Source organism: Melanotaenia boesemani, chromosome 2, assembly GCF_017639745.1.
Source record: "Melanotaenia boesemani isolate fMelBoe1 chromosome 2, fMelBoe1.pri, whole genome shotgun sequence".
Classification (NCBI taxonomy): Eukaryota; Metazoa; Chordata; class Actinopteri; order Atheriniformes; family Melanotaeniidae; genus Melanotaenia; species Melanotaenia boesemani.
In genome coordinates, this window is record NC_055683.1 from 30,720,620 (window position 1) to 30,735,333 (window position 14,714).

The following is a 14,714-nucleotide window of genomic DNA, read 5'->3' on the forward strand; positions in this document are numbered from 1 at the left end:
ACACACACACATACACATACACACACACACAGAGATCCAGTGGCTGCTCTGTATCTCTCACGCTCACCCACTCTCATTATTCTCTCCCTCTCCCTCCCTCTGTCTCGCTCCTTCTGTCTCTCACTCCATTCCTCTGGGCTCTGCATACTTCTTGCTTCTTCTCACAAGTCACATTGTGTTTGTAAGTATGCGCTGAATGTCTCCCTGTGTATGCTTGGGTTTCCTTAAGTCTTTTTGTATGTGTGAGTGACTGTTTGCCTACTTAAGTGTGACTGAGTGGAGCAGTGAGCTGTATCAAGTGTATGTGGGTCTCTGTCTCACCCTCACACACTTGCCGCTTCTCTTGCAACTCTTCTTGGGATCTTTTGGTCCCATTCCTCGGTGGCAGACTCCCCACACCAAGCAGTCACCATTTCCGCCCCCGGGAGACCCACGCTGGCAGCGCAGCCCCTTCCCCGACTCAGCATCGGGAGGAAGACCCTGGTGGCGGCTGCTGTGGGGGTTATGCTGGTCCTGGTGCTGGTGGTGCTCATCCCTGTACTCGTCAGTTCTGTGGGTACAGATGCCAGCCACTATGAGATGCTGGGTACCTGTCGTATGGTGTGTGACCCCTACCTGAACAAGGGAACTCCAGCCAGCAGCACAAGCTCCACTGGTCTTCAGGCTGAGGCAGAGGCGTTGAGTGACCACAGCAACGTTCTTCCACCATCCACCTTGCTACAGGGCCCACAGGGGAAACCTGGCAGGCCAGGCAAGCCTGGACCACCTGGACCTCCTGGACCACCTGGAGAACCAGGACCACCAGGACCAGCTGGGCCACCTGGTGACAGAGGAGATCAAGGGAGGACTGGGATTTTGGGTCTGGGCAGTAATGGAGCTATCAGCACAGCCACGTACAGCACAGTTCCTCGGGTGGCCTTCTATGCCGGGCTTAAAAACCCCCATGAGGGCTATGAAATCCTAAAGTTTGACGACGTGGTCACCAACCTGGGCAACAACTATGATGGTATTTCTGGCAAGTTTATCTGCAGCATACCAGGCACATACTTCTTCATCTACCATGTTCTGATGAGAGGAGGGGATGGCACAAGTATGTGGGCAGACCTCTGCAAGAATGGTCAGGTTAGTACTTCAAAACTCTTTCTGACTTTTGTCTTTTTAATAAATGCGCACCTGTCTCCTCTGATGCTCACTCCCCTCTTCCACGCTGTTTCTTCGATAGTTATCCCGCTTCAAGATGCATAACTTCCGAAAAATATTTATTTATTTGGTTTTACAAAACATCCAAATAAAAAGTGACACTGTGAGGGAAGGTGGGCATCTGCCGCTCCTCTTTAAAAACTCAGAGCGCACAGCTGTGGCGCACAGCGCGCCTGGAGGTAAAGGTGTGTTGACTGGTTTGCAAAGCCGAGTTCCCTGTTCGTGATGCGCCCTGACAGAACCCCGTGCCGCGATCCACATTGCAGTAATTGTCGGGGCTAGTCGCGGAGTAATAGCAGTTTTTTTTTTTCTTTTTTGTATCTACAATACACTTTTTTTAAAAGCATGTTTTCATTTTGTTCCCATCTTTCTCTCTCGCTACAATGACAAGAATGTAAAAGCACTGTGGCGAGTTGTCGTTCACATTGTTTCAAAATGGAAATGCTGAAGTGGAGTTTAAAATTAAATTGCGGGAGATTAAAGTGTTTTAAACTGCAAGAATGTCACCGGCTGTCATCAGCAATGTTACGAAGATGTTCGCCTGGTTTTTATTGTCAGCCGATCAGATTGTGTGTTTGTTGAAGGACATTATTGATACCGCATGCGCTGCTACTTTTAAAATTATTAAACACTGATTAAGACTGGACAAATTACTTTCTAGATGTAGGCTATACTAAAGGTTATACATTAAAATTGAGCTTTAGCTGCAGTTTAGTAAGGCTGCGCCGACTTGCCGGAAACCATTGCTCTTCCTCACCTACAATCATTTGCTTTTTCAGTCCTGTTAAACGCATCTACGTGAGCCACTCTCGATTTCTTTGATGCATCATTTTCTAATATTATCGTGCACCCTGGAGGTTCCTCTCCTAATGCGCGTGCCAGTTGTTCTGACTTTCATCCATCCGTCAAATCTCTGAACTTCAAAGTAGTTCCTTTAAACGGCAAAAATACATTTAGAAATCCAAAAGTATATATTATTGCACATTTATTGTAGTTGTAACCCTGGAGTTGTGTTTCCTTTGTTCATTTTGGCTAGTTTTATTCAATTTGCTGATTCTTTTAAGTCTCTCACTTGCTTTAACATTTTCTGTCAAACTTAACCTGTGACACTGAAGAACACGAAATCTAAATACTTCTTTTCAACCACTTCTAGGATTTATTTTAGCATATATGATAAAATCATGGAAAAAGTAAAGTGGTGCCTGCCTTGTACTTCCGACAGTGCACCTCTGTTGTGGTCTTTGATGCTTCACAAACTCTGCAGGACTTAGTGTATTTTTAATTTTATTTTATTCATTTGTGTTTTTGTGTGCTTAAGATGGCAAAATGAATTACGCACACTGAAAGTAGTGATATTGTAAGAAGTGTTAGTGGTGACAGACATTTATTCTTTTTGCACACAAACTGTTTCATCTTACTCAACATAAGCCATGCAAAAAACATGACATTAGAACTTTGTGATTTGCAAATGCAAGCTTAATTTAGAGCTAAAAGCAAGAGTCAGAGAAGAACATGAAATGAATCAAAAAGGTTTTGAAAAATCTTCACCTGGCATTGGATTGACAAACTAGACTTGTAAATTAGTGGACATTGAATAAGCACAGAAACCTATTGAGGGTTCACATTACAAGTTCTAAGACTGCAATATGTGGAGCTGAAATGACACTTGGCATTAGTGTGAAACTGCAGTCTCACCAATGCAGCCAAAGGTTAATAATTTTCCCCTCACTAAATTCCAGCCTAGAAAGAAATGGAGTTACAGCTATCGCATCCTATATATAATGTCTCACTCAACAGTAATGTTTATGGGTAGGTGTAAAAGCTTTGATATATAGAAGAGGAAGAAGAACATATGTTCCTATAAAACGCCTTCTGTTACAGCTTCATTGTGCCCTCAGGAGGAGGGTGTGGAGGTACTTAAGTAAGATGCACACAGTGTTCATCTCTGGAGACCAGAGTAATGTTTATAAAGTGGCAACAGTGTCTCTGTCTTCCTCTGTCCCATGCACAGCTTATGCATAAAGAAGTAGTCCTCTCATAGTGTTTATTACAGTGTATGCTTGGCTGATAGAAAAGACCCCAGAGTCTTGGTTTGTGTAAATGACTGTGAATGGTTATAAATGTTGGTCTAACTTATGCTACATCACTGATGAGATACTGAGAATCAAACTAAAACTCCTGCAGTCACACTGGTGCTTTCCTCAGCTCATTAAAGCTGCAAAAAGCTACGCTGTGAGTTGGGACAGTGGAGGCCAGGGAATTGCAAACAATACTAGCATTTTATCATCTTTTGGCCTCAGTGAAGTGCTGCGCTTCCAGGCCTTTGCAGTGCTATTTCACCTCAACATGTGCTCCTCCCACGCCAGGGTTTCTTATAAATTGTGAGGTACATCAGTATCTATAGGTTACTTTACTTCTACACTTCTTCCACTGCCCTTTTTTCCGCTTGGAACAGTTCAACACAAAATCCAATGTCCCCAGAACTTTGACATTTTTCAAGCTAGACCGGAAAGTGAGAGTAATGTAAACAAACAAATAAAAAGTTTATTTTCTTCACACCAACTTTCCTCTCCAAGCACTTTATAAAACTTGTCTTCCAAATCTTCCAAACACTCCAAAGTTGCTGCAATAAATCAATGAATTGCTTTAACCTTTCTTTGACACGTTTTGAGAGACGTGGCAGTGACAATGAAGACAAACTTAATGCACACAGTGGATGGGAGGGAGTGCAAAGAAGACATAGTTACTGTGCTATTGTGCCATCTTGTCTATTTAATTGTAATTAAAAAGCTTGAACCAGATCCAGGATATGTTTGCGCCTCTCGTCTCAGTTCCCTTCTTAATATTGTTATTAATCCGCAAAACCGTTTCAGAGTTAATTAAAAGCAATGACTTCAGCGTCAGTCTCTCAAGAGGACCATAGTGAATAATCACTCTGTCTCCTCCTTTAATAAGCTTCAACGTCCTTCGTGCACATGGCTCTTCCCTAGCAATTACCGCTGCAGTCTCTTCCTTACACACACACATTCACACATACTCAGACACACTCTCGTATGCGTGCCCCCCCTATAACCCACTGCCTCAACCCACCCCAACTGTGCACTGCCCTCCATCTCTCCTCTATGGTGCACACATGCTCACTTCTCTCAAGAAGCTAAAAAGCTTTCATCTAAAAAAAAATACAAACTTCATCTGACAAAAAGGAACCAGAAAGAATGTGGACTGCGATGTCAAAGAATCGATTTGCTAAGACACGGTGCCATCAGTATTGTTTATTGTTCTCGAGTGATGCATTGCACTGTTAGTCTGTTCGCCAACTTTGCTCTGAGGAAAAGTTATTCTTTTTTCTTTTAGGTAAGCTCAGCTTAGCTTAGTTGCATGCCATTTCCCCTTTCAGATCATTCACCTCAGTCCATCTCTGTTCCCAACTAAAAAACAAAAAAAACAAAAGCTTCATATCCAGGTGAAACATGCGTTTCATATTTAGCTTCTGCTGACAATTCTAGCATTTAACACATTAGCTGAGCTATCTGGAGAGGATTAGTTTGATTTGATTCCTGAGATATGCTTTCCAGAAATAAAAACATTTTATATATCCAGGAAAGTATAATCAGTTGATTTTTTAAATTATCAAAATGAAACACAAATGTGCATGAGCACTGCATGACAGTTATCTACACATAGACGGAGCAATACTTAGACTTGATTGATTTTAACATTCTGGTAATGTTCAGACCTGCTATTCTTCATCATGGTGTGCCTTCAGCACTGAGAGGCCTTTGTGTGTTTTCCTGGTGTAACAGAGAGACTCTGTCTGAAATAGACAGGCAGGGTTTGAGAAAGCCACCCTCAGTCCCTGAGCCTCTTTGCCTGCAGTATTGATCCCCTTAGGTGTGTGTGCATGTTTCTGCGTCTCGCTTTCCTTCTTCTGACAGACCTGTTTCTTTCAATGTTCTGTACATCATGGCACTTCTTCTATAATCAGCCTGAGAGGTAGTGGAGGCGGACCTTTGGCTTTGATCTCCTCTGTAATTGGACATTGGATTTGACACTCTGCCGAGTGGAACATTAGAGCTGGCCTAATTAGGTGCGAGGGCTATTAAATTATGATTGGCTCACGTTGTTAGGAAATACCACACAGATTGGAAATGTCAAGATGACATCAGGCTGTCATCTGCAACCATGGCAAAGAAAATCTATCATTTATTGGTGAAGTTTCAAAACTTGTTTGAAAACTGCCCACCATTTATCAGTTAAAATCAATTACTTGTAAAACATTTGACATATATTGTCTCAAATAATCGCAACTCAGCAGTGCATGCACTTCCTGTGCTTGCATTTCAAACTTATGACATATAATGTCTAATGTCTCCTGTACCGAGAGACCAAAGACATACAGTCTAAAAAAGGCTATGGATTGTCTCCTGTGACTGGCTGACTCAAGAACACAATGATGTTGACTCACAAGGCTCCTTCATTATAATGAGGGCCATATGGGAGATAGACAAGTGCCCCTGGCCCTCTTATGTAAACATCTCTCTCCCCATCTCTCCCTATCTCCCCATGCCCCTGACATTTAGATGTTCCCCTGAATTCAGGCTTCAGTGATAGGCTACCCACAATTACCATCACCCTCTTCACATTAAAGCTTTAAGTCAATGGCTTTAAATGACTCACTGTTTGCTACATAACTCAGTGTGTTTAACACCTCTTGCCACCCCTTCAGAAGCAAAATAGGTGAAATATCCACACTTACCTAGTGAGAGTACAAACTGGCTACAGTATGAAAAAGACACAGCACAACCAAGCTGACATTCTTCCTTTTTAGGCAACACTCATAAAGAATAATCCTTTTCAGAATCTTAGAGCCTGAGGATTTCCAAGGAGGTAAACTGTAAAAATGGCTTTGTGTGAACAAAGGTTGGAAACGTTGTAGAAGAAAGGTTTCAGACAGTGCTGGGAGCAATGGCTGAGGTTTGGTGTCGGCGCAGACAGTCTCAGTAATTAACTGAGCGTGATGAGCCAGAGGGAAGAAAGAAAAGAGGGGCTGGATTGCAGGTCAAAGTTGATGCCTCTTTTTTTCTTCCTCCACCACTGCTTCCCCTTACGTCTTTCAAAAGTAGCTGTCTCCACACATCTGACTTTTGTTACTGATACTCGGGCACTTGAGAGGTTTCTGCAGTGTTTGGATCGAACATTAGTGATAAACTAACAACCTAATGTTGGGTGTTAAATTTACCTTTATAATCAAAGTAATATATTTCAAAAGTGCAAGGTCTGTGGAGCAGAGCGACTTTGTTTTAAAGCGAGCTGTGTAGCAGAGAACAGCTGCTGAAATTAATTCAGGAGACCCTTTTCTACTCTCATCTGACAGATGGCAAATCTCCTGTTACCATTTCATATCTCTTATCATGTTTTCACTTATGTTCCTTGAACAAATGAACCTGTAACACATGGTGCTTTGTGACACAACAATTCTCTTGCACCCCATTAGTTTCTTGTTCTCATTACTTCAATAAAATTGCAGCCTTTGTGTTGGTGTGCATGTAAAAATGCTCATGAATGTTCGGCTTGTCTGCCTGTGCCACTCTGTCACTGTGCATGCGTGTGTGTTTGTAATGTTTGTGGCAGAGGAATGTTGGATCAGGCTCAATAAGGGAGGAAAGCCATCTAAGCTGCCATTAAGGATGCGGTTCACGGCTGGAATGTTCAAACACAATTAAATGGCAGTACACTTTGATTTAAAAAGGACCAATAGACTCGTTGATCCAAAATGGAGGCTCAACACCAAGTCAACAAATCCCTGTCAGAGAAGCCACGAGACATGTCCTTGTCACTGAGACAAAGCCTTTTGTAAGATAACTGTCCCAGTAAGACATTACAGACTCCTCCTTCAGCTGAAACAACAGATAAAACATAAAATTGTCATGATTTTCATAAGTAGAGGTCTAAAAAGCGTGTATAATTAATGCTATCCAGCCAACACTGTAGCTGTTGAATGGCAATAATGAAAAAGACTTTTAAGATGTAATGCTGATTGAGTGTGAAGCCCCGTAGGACTGAAAATGAGTGGCAGTCTCTGATACTGTGCCATGAATTCCTCTCTGGCTCATATTTGTCACATGAATGCCTAATTTTTCATATCTCTCACATTTATATTCGTACTTAGACAGTGCACAAGTTAGGAGAAGTAAACAGAATCCACACTGGACTACAATAAGCATGCATTATCTATTAAGCCTAAGCACAGTCTTCACTCAGAATATTATTTAATCAAGGCCATCACATTGACGATATGACAGAAGCAAACACGCACGAGCAGCCACAAGGAAGACAACAACGCTGACACCTCATTTACCATCGTTGGAGCAGGCGCCTACAGCCTCACGCTTTGTTTGTTCTGTCAAAGTTCCTCTACATATTCTGTGTCAAGGTCATGCACTGCCGGTTGGCTGTTTGTCGTTCTCATCACTGGCTACATATCAGCCATACCCTGCATTTGAACCTTCAGCTTATATCCCTAACAAGTTCTTTGTGTGCAGAGGAGGGGGAGAAAAGCACATGGAAAGGAAAATAATAGCTCCAATAGGAGCTCCTTCGTCATTATTTCAAAAATAGTGAGAGATTTTATTCATGCATGCGTATCATTGAACGCAACGACAGAGGCCTAGACTGCGGCAGTTAGTCTCAGAAGGGCATGAAAACCATTAGAGCAAAGAAACAAAACAAAACAAAACAAAACAAAACAACGATATCAATGTGGAAGAGCTGGAAGGGTTTCAGGATTTCATGGAAGTTGGCTTTCACCAGGGCATTGCTTTTACTCTCTCCGCCTGAGGAAAGTTATATTTGTACTGTTCCCCTTCTACACAGACAAAATTATAATATTAATAAAAAAGAAAATGAAATCTCATTTGTTTGAAAATGTTGGAAATTTAGATTTTTTTAAAGACCCAATAAATGGAATAACTATAAGACGTATCTGTGATATTGCCAGAGGTTCATTGGTTCTGTGTGCCTACCTGCAAAGCAAATATTTTGATAAAGTTTCATTAATATCCTAACTGACTAATCCTCCAAAGCCACCATCACCTGCTTCTCCCCCAGCACAAGGCGCCAAACCTCTAATAAGATAATGTTGACTTTGCATGATCATGCCATATCATATCATATTAATATGCACTGGATACTGGCATCTTAGAATCAGAGTGAGAGGCTTTGTTTGCACATCAATATGAGCTGTGCCAGATTTAATCATGCGGATAAACAATAAAAAAGTACAATATTCTATATATCACCTCTGTATCTTAAAACCTCTCCAAAGAATTTTATTAGTTGGATTAGCCCTTCTAGCACAAGCAGTGTGACAGCTCTACTGGCTGTCCGGGACATGCTCTCAAAAAGTTTGAGCAACCTTTGACTTCCCCACCACATCTGTCTCGGTTGTTAATTATGAAGCAGAATCACACCTGTGCCAAGAGATTTGGTAGTTACAGTAAAGCTGTTCTCACATTCTTCAGAGTGAGGAAAGTCTTTAGTAGAAAAATGTCCCAGCACATAAATAACTCGCTGCACAAACATTAATGGAGGAGCTGTTCCTATGTCTTTTTTTATTTTTTCTACATCCAAGTTGGAATATTTGCACTTTATTTTCTAAACTTTTCCACGTTCAATTTTTACTAACCTATTTTTTTCCCATTTCATTTATTCTGTTAAAAGAGCTGACGAAGTGTAAAAATTGCACCTTTTTCTCTAAATTCAGTTTAGTGAGTTAAAGGTAAAGAGAAGGTGTACCCCCTTGAGAAGCACCCAAAGATATCTGTTATCTGTGAGATACCTGTTGAAACATTTGTGTCAAGAACACATGGTGCACCTCTGAGTGAAGAAAATCAATGTAATGCATGTAAACATTCATGCATGATTAAGTTCTCCTAAAAAGAAAAACAAGAAAAAAAAAGAGCACTGTGAAGTAGAGAGGAGTTTGTATCCCACAGGAAGGGATGCGTTCACAAACTGAAATGCTTCCCTTACAGTATTTTCTTGGTTCTAATAAAGCCCTAAAATTCAGTGCCATTTCCAGCTTGGAAAATCTGAATTTTAAAGTGATCATTTCATAATGACAAATAAGTGTCTCCAGGTTTCTCATGTACCAGTGGTTATAGAGTTCATGAAGGGTTTACATTTGCTATTTTAATAAGACTGTCCACGCCTCTGCACATCCTCTGCACACGTTTGTGATTCTAGCTGGGTTTTATAAATCAGAGCTCAGCACTGACAGGGCGGAGGGAGGGTGGGGGTGGTGGTGTGAGTGTGGGGTGTGTGTGTGTGAGGAGTGTGTGTGTATGGTGGTGGTGGTGGTGTGTGTGTGTGTGTGTGTGTGTGTGGGGGGGGGGGGGGGGGGGGGTCATCATAATTACACCTTAAGTAAATCATACAACAGGACAGACACACAAACTTAAAACACTTCGCTTGAAAATTGAACTTCATTTAACATATTTAAAAAAAATCTGTTCCAGGCTTCACTTCTGTCACTAACTTTTCTCTCCTCACATTTGTCAGCATGGCTGTTCTGTGGACTCGTTTTGTAGGCTAATTGCTGGACATTTGTTATGAGGCTTGTTGGTCCAACTAGTTGACGCTCACTCAGGTGGCCCCTAATTTAAAGCTTTGTACACTAAGGTAAGACAAATCCAGGATTGACTTTAGAGTCTCCATAATGAGCCCCAAGCAAACTTTCCAAATGCATGTCAACTATTGATTTTGATTCAACCCTTACTAACCAGACTAAGTGACTAATAGGCTTATTTAACCACTGGCTATTTTAAAGAATGTGCAATACTTTCTTTTTCCCTGCCTGGAGAAAATAGTGATCTTCTTGTTCAATTCTACTCAATTTATCATACAAATGATGCAGCTCTTTTTCTTAGTAATTGTTTAATAAAACTGACATACTGTGCAAATTCAGTAGGTCTCACATTGTTTTGCTGTTTTATTCTACACCAGCCAACACACTGGAGTTGAAGCAGCTCTAGTTTAAATTTTTAAAGATGATTTAAAACAGTGTGAGTGATCACTTCATGTACTGACACAAACAAGTTTAACCTGAAAGCTTTATCGCTATTTAAAAGCGTTTTAATTTAAGATTCAGCATTTTTTTTTTTAATTGTATCCCAACAACTTTACAGTTTACATTTCACTTTCACATATTTAAGTGGCTTGTTTTCATGCACATTTTCAGTGTAACAGCCCTAAAAACCCACTGAACACCAGCAGCTCAATGTAATTTGCAACTATGATGGATAATTACACTAGATTTACCAGCTTTAATGAACGGCATATAAAATATATCTCAGGAGTTATTAGAATAATATATGCATGAACAGTGTATTTTAAAAGAAGACTCAGCATGACCGATGCTGAGTCTGTCACAGTTTATTGTACACTAACATTAGCTGACACTGATGCTCTGACAGAGTTGCACTGCAGCCACGTTAAATTTCTTTTGGAGTTTATTGTCCTCAGGCTAATTTTCAACACATGTGGCACTGTTAAGCAGTGAAATTTCTTTGATTATCTATACGTACTTTAGGAAGTTGTCCTGCAGCATTGCCCTTTGAGATTTATCTGGTATTGTTGATCAGCTTATACATCTCTTTCTGATTTCTCCAAACTTTTTAAACAGTTTCTCTTGCATTTGCATTTAGATAAAAACTAGTTAAAAGCAAAGTGTCTTTGTAAAATAGCAGTCTTGGATAAAACATTTAGCAGCTGTCATTCCTAATATATTCAGTGTCACTTTAGTAGAATTAATTTATGTTTGTGTATATATGCATACACCCAAACAAATGCATGAAGAAGAAGCTGTCTTTCAGGACTCATGTGGCACTGAAGCTTTACTTTCCTCCCTCGAGAGAGACCATGTTTGTAACTGAGATCTTAATTACCCAGGACAGGTTATTAAGAAACTGCACCAAATGCCCTGTAGTCAGACTAACACATCACACGTGCACTCACACACAAATTATACTCAGCCACACAAAGACAAACACAGACACAGAAATCCCTTCTTTTCTCTTTATTATTATGCAGACTTAATCCCATGATTCTTGTCACTCCTTGTTGCAAGCAGATATTTTTGCTTATCTAGAATGGATCCCTGATGTTTTTCTTTTCTTTGTTATTGTATTTCTCATAAATTTCTTCCATGATGACAAACCCTAAGAGCAACCTTGCTGTTAAATTTCCAAGACTTTTTCTGTCTGTGGACTGTTTTTTTCTGAGGTTGAAATATTACAACTTTTTGTCCTTTTTTGTGTGAAAGAAGACCACTCACTCTATGGAAACCATAAATCTGTTTGCCTGAGGGTTTACTGTTTGACTATATATATATATATATATATATATTAATATATAATTTGACCGAATTGTGGCTAAAAAGAGTTGTTCATGTCTATCCAACTAGATTTCATTTACATTTCCTCTACTCAAATTGTGGATTTAGGTCTTGTTAAAAGAATTTGTTTGCCATAAGGCCATTTATTAGTTTATAGCCACTTTTGCATAGAAAATGTATTGCAATGACTTTTGCAAATTTAGAATTTCTGCCTAGATATGTACTTGGTCCAACAGTTGCTTGTCCATCTGGAAATTAAAGATTTCTATCTGAAACATCCCACCAAAAATTATTAAACTGTATACATCACTGTATATTGCATCTTTATGTGTCTTCCATTATTTATATACTTTATTTTGTCTTAGATGGGATTAGATTTTTTTTTTCATGCTGGAACCAACTTAGTATTGGCCAGTTTAAACCCTGTGGCATCAAATTTGCTTAAATTTAGTTCTCCTATGCAAGAATATTATTTATTATGAAATGGCTTGTATAAATACGATTGACAATGAATTGGCACGAGTTGATTTGTCTGTAAGGTGCCCTTAGATGACACTGTTGCAATATGTTAAAATACAAATAAAGCCAAATTTAAATTGAATTGAATACAAAGAAATGATTGTTTTAAAGTTAAAAAGTAAGTAAAACTGAATATGTTTAACATTTGTGGATGCTTTCAATTAACATAAAATTTTATGAAGCGTGATAATTATTTGAGGCAAAATTTCAGGGGTTATCTACCAACCTGACCAGATTCTAAGAAGATCAATAACATGTCTGTTCCCATAAGCAAAAATATTTTTCAATATATGTGTTGCTTTTATGAACTTTTATTCTCACTTATTTAGATAAACACTATAAATTAGACCTTTCCTTTTGTCAAAATGGCTGTAACCTGATAAATAATTGTTCTGTGGTTCTATAATCTTTAATACAAATAATTAAGAATTATAATTAAAAAGGATAAAAAATATAGTACAAACTTGTAAGAAAAGGAAGATGTCAGATTCCGAATGAGACTGAGCTAAATCCCTGATATGTGTTACAGCTAACAAACCTCCATTCTCCTACATTTTTCCCCTCCCCTATCTCTACAGGTTCGTGCCAGTGCTATTGCCCAAGATGCTGACCAGAACTATGACTACGCTTCCAACAGTGTCATACTCCATCTGGATGCGGGCGACGAAGTTTACATCAAACTAGATGGTGGCAAAGCCCACGGAGGAAACAACAACAAGTACAGCACCTTCTCTGGCTTCATCCTCTACGCAGACTGAGAACAGACAGACACAGAGATCATCAGGCAGGAAGAGACTCAGAGAAAGAGTTGTATGACGGGGGGAGGGTGTGTATGTGTTAAAAGCCGGAATGCTATCTAGTTTTCCTAATCCTCACCATCACCACGGACACCTCTGCTCATATCCATCAGCCAAGACATTCAGGCTCTGCCGCCAAGCCTGGATGCAAAGCTCCTGAGGACGCACTGTGAGGGGCTGGCGGGTGTCGTGGGAGGAGTGGGATGTTAGATAGGCTGGTTTCTCTGGACTCCTTGCCACAATACTGACGTGTCAGAAGCTCCTCACTTTCAGTGTCTCTCCTCTTTAGCCCTGCTCCACTGCACAGAAATATCAACAAAAATAAAAACCCTGCAAAAGTGGATGATCTCACCTCTTCTATCAGCAGCGGCAGCAGTCAGCTGTACCTTCAGTCCACTGGACGACTGAAACTTGTAGTGTTGTTCCGTGCAATTTAGATTGTGTTTTTATTTTGTAGACATGCATACTATTCAACACAAAAGAAATTAAAAAAAAAAGAAAAAAAAAAAAGAATATTTGTCCCTTGTGAAGATGTCCCGCTTGAATGAGAGATGTTTTTGTGATGCAATTCACAGATCTAACAACTGGACAAGAAATATTTAAATCAAGACTTTCAGTATTTTATTGGAGTGGGTGTTTTTCTCATCCATGGGTATTACAAGGTAACTATATATTATTCATGTGGAGAATAACATACATTCTGCACTTCTAATATATATGAAAAAGGAAATATCTCATATCGACAGTATCCCTTCCACAAACCACCTCACACTGTTTCTTATACTGTCACATAATGTCATGCTGCTTTTCGATTAAAGTAGAGCTGAAAAATTCTTTTCATTGTTCTAGCTTCATGTAGATGCTCCACTTGGCACAACCAGTCATGTGAAGAAGCAAATCTTCAGATTCAGAGGTAACCCCGTTGAAGAGCGCTGATCCTTTCTTCTCCTCTGCTGTGCTGACCTCCAAGCTTTCTTGAATGGCATTAAAAAGAAAAGAAAAAAAAATATAGAAAGTATGGCTTCTGAAGCAGAGGGTGATGGTGAGAAATTCACAAACACACAGAAAGACAGAAATGTGCAGGATGGGGAGGTAGAGAAGACATTCAAGCACAGTAACAGTGAGTGGGCAATTTTTCTGTTCCACTGTCTTCACTGGATGTCATCCATTCATTAGCTGCATATTCAGTGACATACAGGCATTATGGTAATATTTAGTCAACATAGCGGCCTGACAGCTTGCTTGAGAATGGAACTGATTGGGTGAGTGACTTTGCTTATTATGACTGCACATTTGAGTGTGTGTATGTGTGTTTGCGTTTGTGCGTGTGTATGTGTATGTGCATATCAGTAAGTGTCTGCATTCTAGCATGTGCCGTGCCATAACTACATTGTTAATTTCCAGAGTTGTGGTATTCTGTGCTACAGCCAATGACAGATATTTTACTCAGCAGCCAATGAGATTGTGCTATGTAGGGTGGAGCCTCTAATAGACATGATGAGAAGAGCAAACAGCTTGTAATTGAAATCTATGAATTGTTTATCTTATCTTTTGGAATTGTTGAATACATTTAAATAATAAATGGGATTTTTTTGAGTGACTTGTCTCAAGAGAATTCTTGAATCTCAAAAAACACTAATTTGGAAAAACTGATCTGTAAAACATCCATTTCACCCTGTGAGGCTAACTACAGCTAAAGCAAACAATATGACTGGAAATGTGTGTTCCATTTTTTGTTTCATTTACACAATGAATCTTAATAATAGCCTCACACAATAAACATTAAAAAAGAGGCTATCAGCAAG

The 14,714-nt window shown here is 39.7% G+C and overlaps 1 protein-coding gene across 2 annotated transcripts; it reads left to right on the plus strand.

Annotated features, from left to right (window-relative positions):
- The first annotated feature begins 294 nt into the window (after window positions 1-294).
- LOC121646683 (C1q-related factor) lies at window positions 295-14,509 on the plus strand. Of its 2 annotated transcripts, XR_006011678.1 has the most exons (3): window positions 412-1,122; window positions 12,691-13,571; window positions 13,759-14,509. XR_006011678.1 is itself a non-coding variant. In XM_041995831.1 (2 exons), exons 1-2 carry the CDS (start codon window positions 505-507, stop codon window positions 12,868-12,870), a joined length of 798 nt encoding a protein of 265 aa, XP_041851765.1. In that variant the 5' UTR covers window positions 295-504; the 3' UTR covers window positions 12,871-14,509. The 2 variants fall into 2 exon arrangements, 1 of the variants encoding a protein (XP_041851765.1); XM_041995831.1 differs by having other exon boundaries at window positions 295-1,122; window positions 12,691-14,509.
- Window positions 14,510-14,714: the final 205 nt, after the last annotated feature.